The following is an 8986-nucleotide window of genomic DNA, read 5'->3' as shown; positions in this document are numbered from 1 at the left end:
CTATATTTAATGCACCCGCAACATTCAGATCTTACGTTTGGAAATACTACGGCTTCGAAAAGAAAGACGGAAAGCTTGATAAAACCTCCGTAATTTGCAAAGAATGTCACACTAAGAAGCCATACAACGGCAGCACCACAAATAGGCAGACCCACTTCAAACGATGGCACCACATCACCGACAAGTTTCCCGCCCCCTCCCCCGCCCAGTTCCTCGTCGGACACCGGAGAAACTCTTGGAAAACCAGGTCAGGATCAGAAAAAAATCGCCTCTTATTTTGGGGGTCCCCTTGCAGCTCACCGTGACCGCACAATGGCTATAACTAAGTCCACTGCTTATTTCATATGCAAAGACCTCCAGCCTTATAGCGTGGTGGACAACGAGGGTTTCAGACAGCTCGTGCACGTTTTGGAACCCAGGTATAAAATACCGGACAGGTCTGTGTTCACTTACAAACATATTCCCAATCTGTACAACAAAGTGAGAAGTGAGATTACTGTGTCGCTGAACAGTGCGCAAAGAGTTGCATTTACAGTGGATGGGTGGACGTCTTGCGGTACTGACTCATATATAACAGTGACGGCACACCACGTTGACAAGGAGTGGGAAATGCAAAATTTCGTTCTTCAGACCAGAGTTTTCCGTGAGTCGCACACCGGAGCAAACCTTGCGGAGTTACTGCGCGACGTTTGCCGCGAGTGGAACATTGGCGATAAGAAGCCAGCGTTAGTCACGGATAATGCCACCAACATGATACTGACGGGGTCCGGCGCAGAAATGAAGCTGCATGTGCGATGCATAGCACACAGCCTTAATTTGTCTTGGCAAAAAACATTTGCAGTAGACCAGGTGAAACCTATCCTGGTGAAAATAAGGAGAGTCGTTACATTTTTTTGGACATTTCATTTTGAGACATTCAGTGAGGGTGGTCTGTGTAGCTACAGCAGGGGTCCCCAACCGCCGGTCCGCGGACCGGTACCGGTCCGCCGGGCATATGGTGCCGGGCCGCACAGAAAGAACTTGCCTTAATTCCGTTTTATTTATTTCGGAATACGAAAGATGTTTTATTTTGAAAAACTACCGGATTCTACGCTACATCCGTCTGTGTAACGCTTGACACACGTCAAGCCACGCTTCTCCATCACGTGACCGATTACTTCAAATTTTTTTTGCAACGGCGACGAAAACAAAATTACGAAGTAGACTGGACATAAACCACACACTTGAGGTGTCATTGTCTCCTATTAACCCGAGATGGGCCGTCTGGTTGCAGAAAATCAAGCTCGGTGCTGTGGTGAGTCGTCATTTTCATGCACTTTCAATTTGCGTTGTATCGTATTTTGAAGGCATTAAACATTGCCATAGCGATCGGAGTGTTGCGGCCAGATTAGACGCTCCTTGTGTTTATTATTATATTTCGAAAACACCACAGTTTTTCATGCAGCTCATACCACATTATTTTGTTGTATTATTTGCGCCACACCTTAAATGCCGGTCCCTGAAAATATTGTCTGACATAAACCGGTCCGTGGGACAAAAAAGGTTGGGGACCCCTGCGCTACAATACAAACAGCAGCTTTGAGCCTGTGACTGCCATATTGTTTAAATTGTATTTTATTTTCTGTCCTATGGAGATGGATATTTCATATAAGACACTCAGTGAGAGTAGTCTGTCTGTGTTTACACTACAGCAACATCTGTGAGTCTCAGGTGCCAAATTGTTTACATTTTCTTTGCACAAAACCCAATTGTGAAAGGGCTTAAATAAGTTGTTTTACACGTTCTACTGTTTATAAGGAATAAAGTGGTATCCTTTTTGTAATACCATACTGAATTCCATCTTTTTTTAAACTTTTTTTCTTTGCTTATTTGCATCATGTTTAATCGCACAATATTGCAACAAATTGCATTGTATCGTATCAGATCGCATTGATTTGAACGAAATGTGTATCGCATCATATCACATTGTGAAGACGGTGAAACGTATTGCATTGTGTCGCCAGAAAATTCCATGTATCGCATCGCTGGTAGTGCATCGAGATGTGTATCAAATCGTCCTCAGTGCTGAGATTCACATCCCTAAGAGGTTGTGGGTGGGCTGGATGTGGGACCCAGCTGGTACTGTGCCCATGGCTGCCATTGATGGTAATCAATTAATTACCGCCCACAACCTCCAAAGTGCTTGCCTCAACAAAAGAGTTACTTTCGCAGTGCTTTGTGATTCAACAATCTTTCTGATATTGACTGTTAGACATTATTAACACAACACAGTATCAAAAAAAAAAAGAAATTACATTTTTATCATCACAAAAGTTTATTTTGTACACTTGTGAACATACATCAGTTTCATATCATCATTGCTTACATGCTCAGAAAGGTCTCTGCGCTGAACTTCAATCTGACTGAACTCAACACATTACACACAACAATTTTGCTACACCTTGACACCATATGGCAGCCTCATTTGCATTTACTAAAAAGAACACAGCTGACATTTTTTTTTTGGGGGGGTGGTGATCAAAAACAAAAGTTTAAAAAACGGGACCCACTGGATTCCTGGTACATTGAAGCTGAAGGTGAGCTGGCTGACAATTTGCAATGAGGATTATATGGTAAATCCAGAGTTGAATGTTAGAAGAGAGCACCTGAGCATGTCACAGTAGATGGAACATGTTGAAATGTTAAAAGTTTTATTTACAAATCACTGAAATCCGCAAGACACAACCAGGGGAAAAAGACAAACATTGGTTATCGGGAACATGTAATCCATAAGTCTGAAGTAAAACCAATGCTGGTTATAAGATCATTTTGAAAAATGATCGTCAAAGTATGAAAGCAACATTGTAAAGGATTATTGAAGTTCTTTCTTGTGCAAGTGTGCCTGTACGCTGCAGAGCATCCCGGCAAGTTGCTGTCAGACTTCAGATGCAAATTGTCAGGGCTACCAGTGGCTCCACTGCTCGAAACGCTTATCATTACCTAAAAGAGAAGCCAGACAGCAGAAAATGTGGCTCCCCGTGATAAACCAATAATTCAAGAAACGCGAATGTGATAAGGGGATCAAACACTGACAAAATGGTACAAGAAATGCAAGTATTCCCTTAGAAACCCTTTGTTGGTCATATTTTCACTTGAACAACAGGTCATCTTGTTGGGATTGAATTTCATACAGTTCATGTCATTCCATCGATTCATGTTATGACTAAAACCAATGTCTATTTTAAGTCATCAACTGGATACAAGTGTACTCTTCACTCGAAGACACAATATAAGCATTGTTTTTCCTCACAATAGTGGCAAAAGGAACAGTGCTGTCAGGGTATATGGACAAACTTGGGCCAAATCTTTATTGGCTACGGCAAACTTTCAGTCTTACTTTGAGGGTATTTACACCCAAACCAGGTGAAGCGTGTTGGAATTACACCATTTTGTGCATGTGCTTACCACACCCATAACCATAATGAGGCACAAACAACTTGCACCACCTTGCTGCTATTGCCCCTCCCACCATTAGACGGGAAGTTACGAGCCAAGTTGGGAAGACCAATGGCTCAACAGACAAATGCCACGATCTTCACAACGACTGAAGTCAAGCAGGTGCTGTCTCAGCCATGTCCAATCCGTAAAACCATCCCTGGAGGAAACAACACCCCCGGTCTGGTTGGAAAAGCTCCAACCAACCAGTTGACATGCACATATACCACCTACTGAGGAATTTCCTCCATGAATCCAATAGAAAACCCTGAACCACCTGACAAAAAGAGCAGGACGGTACAGAGTTGCTTTAAACAAATGACGCAACAATACTGGACTAACCATCTATGAATGTGGAGACGCTAACCACATCATGGACAGTGTGGCCACAGTTACTTCACTGATAACTTGACTTCAACCCTTTCAGGGACAGCGGTTCCTACAGTGGACAGCTTATCAGGTTATCAGGTTACAGGGTGCATATGAAAGCGTTAAAAGTTATAAGCTGTACACACACATGCTTCTTCCAATCACAATTCTCACAGCAGCCACATACATTTCTTATTCACATGGTCCATACATTTGACTGTATGTATGATATGTACAGTATTTATTGTATTGGAGCATATTGAAATAAAACCCCACTAAACTCGATGTCTGCTCCCCATGGGAGCAAGATGTATGCAGCCGGAAGTTCCCCCGACAAAAACGAGCTCCTTCCAATCACAATTATCACGGCGGCTGCCTGAATATCATTAACGTTGCAAAAAAACAAATGTTTCCCTGGATCAGAGGTGCCCATTACGTCGATCCTGATCGACCGGTAGATCTAAGACAGGTCCCAAGCAGATCCGAGGAGTGGAGAGGAGGAAAAAAACCAAACAACCATTTGTGTGTCTTTGTACATGTTAGTAATATATTTTTTGTGTTAATGTACGCTGCCCCCTAATCATCCTATCAGTCTCATTTTCACAAAAAAAAAAAAAAAAAAAAAAAAAAGGTTTTAAATAAAATAAAGCAGGTAAATCTTGAACCTACGGTGGCGTGTGATTACGTCACCAGAAGTTGTTAGCGCTCAGCCGTCTGCAATTGGTGCTTGTAATCAGAGCTGTTGCACTATATCTTTTATCGTCATTATTTTCATTCAGAGTTTGCTTCGTGTACAATTCACCGAGGGCACGGGCAAAGAATAGGAATCTAGGAGGGCCCAGGGAAGCACTTTAAAACGGTACGTGTGAGCTATAATAGTTAACAGGCTGCAAAAGTGAATCGCATGCCTCCGTGTCAGGCTGTTTCTCATCATGACGCGCGTGCGCGCGCACACGCGCGGTAAGGGGCGATCCTGGGAGGTTGGTTGATCGAAAAGTAGATCTAAGGTCCAAAAAGTTTGGGCACCCCTGCCCTGGATCGATGAAAAAAACAATTATAAAACAGACAAAAGAAAAATATTTGAATAAGATTGTTTTGCTATTTTGGAAGGTAAATATTTTTCACTGGAGGAGCTGTTTTTCTCCCCACCTAACTTAAAGTTAAAGTGCATGAAGCTCTTCTTTGTTTACTGTCTTATTTCTTCCTATGAAGTATTGTTTTCACATATTTCTATGTTGTACCATATTTATTTTCAACCATACACTGATTAAAATTTTAAAACACAAATCTTACCATAAGAAATATAATCTGGGGGTTGAAACGGATAAATTGCATTTCTATTCATTTCAATGGACAAATTTACCTCGATTTACACGTTTTGAGTTACACATGGCGTCACAGAAGCAATTAAGTTCGTAAATTGAGCTACCACTGGATTGAATAATGTATGCTCAAAAAATATGACTTGCCCAGGCAGCAGGTAAATACCCCGTGACATTGTGGGGAATAATGCTCTGCATTTCGTATTCATCCGACAATTAAACATAGTTTTGAATGAAATTATTTTGGTGTGTGGGTTTTCAAAAGGTCACTGACCTTCTTGGTATGCACCATCTGCCATCACCAGATGAAGGATGTTTGGATACAGATGCTGGTGCTCATTCCCCAAAATGCTGAAGGCCAAACTGGAGCCCAGATCGATATTATCATCATCAGCATCACGTATTGCCTGGAACGTCCAAAAAAAAAGTATGGGCTTGATCATTTGCAAATAAACAAAAGCTGACTGGAAGAGATTCCGGTTTAAGAGAAGAAGCGTGCCACACTTTTATTTTATTGTAGGCTTCAATGAATTTTTCGAAGCCCATCTGCTGCTCCAAGTTAAAGCGATGCTCTTCCAAGCGACTGTAAATGCTGTCATAAAGATGACTCTCTCCTTCCCGGTCCTCCTCACTGTTATCTATTTTAGAAAAGAGCAAGGTTATTATAGTTACCTCAAACAAAAATAAAATAGAAAACATTTTCATGAAGGAAACAAAATAAACATGAGAGTGCTTTTAAAGAAACAAAACCAAAAAAAAAAAATTTACGTTTTTTTTTTTAAACAAAACAAACTAGCATCCTAGTGAACATTTAATTACATTTTTTCTTTGTCAGTTAATGTCACATGAGCTTTAATTGCATGTACGGTTGCAAAGGAGAGAGAAGGTTGAACAGTTGTCTGGGAATTGTAGTCGCTATTTCGCGGTTCGATCATCGGAGGCTCAGTGCATCGCGTTTTTTTTTTTAATCCAACGTACTGTATTAGGAAAAAAAATGCATGGGGGCTAGGGTCTGGTGTTATTTCTGGGCTGCCGGACTTACTTGTCTTCGGCAGACTGGGACTCGTAATGTTTACAAATAAAGTTTGTAAGTATCCATTTTGAATACCGTTTTTTTCTCACTTGACGTTAGTTTGTCGTTACGTCGTATATGGGCTAAAACCAATATCTTACTTGTTGTGATTGGTTGCTATATTGGCAAATGCAGAGTCACAACCAATCCGTGTTTGCCTTCCTAAACCCCTTTTCCGCAAATTCTGAATGGTTTTGCACGAGGGATGTAGTGTATTGAAATTACTCGTGTATGTAGTCTGTATGAAACAAATACCGAATATTATCGAGACTCGAGACGAAGCTAACGTGTGTTAGATAGATGCAGATCTGAAAAACAAGTTTCGATGGGACTGGTTGCACAGAAAGCTGACGGTGTCCCCAGTAGGAACCAGTAAAGAGGAACCATTGTCTGTGCTTGTGTCAGATTTCGTGAAAAAGCTCGATGTCGCTGGTAAAGCTCTGTGTACAGTGTGTGACCATATCATTCTATATGCAAAATGCATTCATAAACAAATGTAGGAAACAGTTTGGGACTTCACTATCACTGTATGAGGTAAGAATCAACAGCTTTATATCACATTTACACAACATTTTATGAATACATGTAACGAACAAATCTTAAATATGGCAGGGAATGTGCTACCTTTTTTAGTTTTGATTTTGAGCAGCAAATTTGAAGTTCAACGTTGGTGCTCACCATGAATGAATAAGCAAAATTGCACAAAGGCCTATGTCAAATTTTCACTTGAAACAATGAACAGTGAACAATCTTGGGATTTTTTTTCTGTGAATGTTTCAAGTAGCGTGTACATTGAATACACTTCATCTTTAGCATGGTTAGTATAAAGTGCCAATTTTGTAAGCAAATAGGAATGGTATTTCAACAAAAATTGTAAAATTTTGTTGATAAAATTAATGGTTTTAAGGCTTTAAATCTCTAAAACCCATTCGCTTCCGGGGGCCGCAGGCCCCCAGACCCCCCGCTGATATTCTGATTTTTTTTCATCACAAGCCACTCTCATCCCTGCCAATGACAGCACAGGTGGATCTACCCATGACCAGCAACCTCCCTTGTGTCTTATCGCGTGGGTTACTCTTTGATCAGTGTTGAATCACGTGGTTGCCTAGATCAGTGTTCTGTTTACAATGCGTGTTAGTGTGTGCGAGTATGTGTGTGTGCGCGCACATGACTGAAGTTTCAGTCATGAAGATTGCCATGAATTCCGAAAAAATGCCCTCTTACCTGACTGCCATTCTTCATTAAATTGGCTTTTATTTGTGTGGGTCTCTTCTCTCACACCATTGCTGAGCAATGCTCCTGCTTCCTCTTCAACGGGACTCCCATTCAAACATTCTTCATCCTCATCCTCACCATCCTCATCATCATCTTGCACATCATCATCGTCATCATCAGCTACAGTCATCTGATCATTTTGCTGCTCAAGTTCTACTATGATCCTGTTGAAAAAGTATTTGTCTTCGGCGACTGTAGCATTTCCATTAAAGTCTCCTCTTCCATCGTGTGGGCGGTTCCTCATGAAGTCATTTTCTTCTTGCAGCAGTTGTTCCATGGATGCCCGAATGTCCCGCAGGTCTTCATCCTCATACGCACTAAGAAGCAAGCATATTCCAACATGGACTATTAGACAAACATGCTCTATTTTAAGGAACACCTGTGCAGATTTACATCACAATGCATGCTGTGATGCATGTAGTGAATATTTATTTATTTATTTTTTATGTGTGTCCAAAGCATGCTTTCCATTTGTGAGCGTGGTTGCCTTACTCTGACTGGTCATCATCTTTGCCTTCGTCCTGATCCTCATTTCCCTGGTTGCCGTCTGGTGCAATGCTGTCTTCAGTCGTAATGACAAAGTCCTTCTCTGCGCTGAAAACCCGACTAAGGTCTGGAAGGGAGCATGTCCGCAGCATCTGACAGTACAGGGTCCATCATTTTAGAACAAATACATAAGTACTGCCACGTTAAGAGGTAAATAAACAGTAATCTGATCAATAACGTAACTGTCAAATATTCATGGTGAAGAAACCACAAGCTGCCTGCCACAACTCACCACTTCTCACGCACTGAATCAAGCAAAAAGCAACAGGATATGTTTGTAGCTGTGCTAAGTCATGGTTAGCTAACACTGGTGGGGAAAATTCGCAGCATGGGTTGGGATGCATCTGGGAAAAGAATTACAACTGTCTGGATCCTTGGATCGAGCCACTTCTGAGCCTGAGTCAATGTAGAAAGCGTCTCAACTGGACCAAGAAGAAGGACTGGACTGTTGGCCAGTGGTCCAAGGTCTTCTTATCCAATGAAATTAAGGTGTGCCTTTCATTTGAGAATCAAGGTCCATGGGTTAGGAGGAAGATGTGTGAGGAATAGAACCCAAGCTGAGGTCCAGTGTGAAATTTCAACAATCAGTTATGATTTGGGGTGCAATGCCCAGTGCAGGTGTTGGTAAACTCCATTCATTATCCATTTTCTAATCCTCTAATCCTCATCTGCTTTCTTTAATCCAAGGTCATTACCAGGGATGTGTCCAAGGACCGGCAACCCGAGGCCAAGGCCAAGGCCAAGGACTTGCCTCCGAGGCCAAGGCCAAGGCCAAGGACTTGGAAAATTTTCCGAGGCAAGGCCAAGGCCAAGGACTTGAAAAATTTTCCGAGGCCAAGGCCCAAGGACTTGCCGCCAAGGCCAAGGCCAAGGACCAAGGACTGATTTTGAAACTGAGGCCGAGCCAAGGACATGTATAAAACAATGC

General features: G+C 41.8%; 1 protein-coding gene across 9 annotated transcripts in view; it reads right to left on the bottom strand.

Moving 5' to 3' along the window:
* Positions 1–2295: 2295 nt before the first annotated feature.
* Positions 2296–8986, bottom strand: part of nek1 (NIMA-related kinase 1) — a 73213-nt gene continuing 66522 nt past the window's right edge. For all 9 annotated transcript variants that reach the window (XM_019868689.1, XM_019868695.1, XM_019868696.1 and 6 more), the window contains 5 exons: positions 8005–8150; positions 7462–7829; positions 5670–5803; positions 5440–5572; positions 2296–2979 (listed from right to left, as the gene is read on the bottom strand). In XM_019868689.1, coding sequence (XP_019724248.1) covers positions 2942–2979; positions 5440–5572; positions 5670–5803; positions 7462–7829; positions 8005–8150 — 819 coding nt within the window. In that variant the 3' untranslated portion in view covers positions 2296–2941. The remainder of the gene's footprint in view (positions 2980–5439; positions 5573–5669; positions 5804–7461; positions 7830–8004; positions 8151–8986) is intronic.

The sequence above is a fragment of the Hippocampus comes genome, unplaced genomic scaffold, assembly GCF_001891065.2.
Source record: "Hippocampus comes isolate QL1 unplaced genomic scaffold, H_comes_QL1_v1.1 scaffold233, whole genome shotgun sequence".
Classification (NCBI taxonomy): domain Eukaryota; kingdom Metazoa; phylum Chordata; class Actinopteri; order Syngnathiformes; family Syngnathidae; genus Hippocampus; species Hippocampus comes.
Note: the sequence above shows the minus strand (reverse complement) of the source record. Positions and strands in the feature narration are given on the sequence as shown.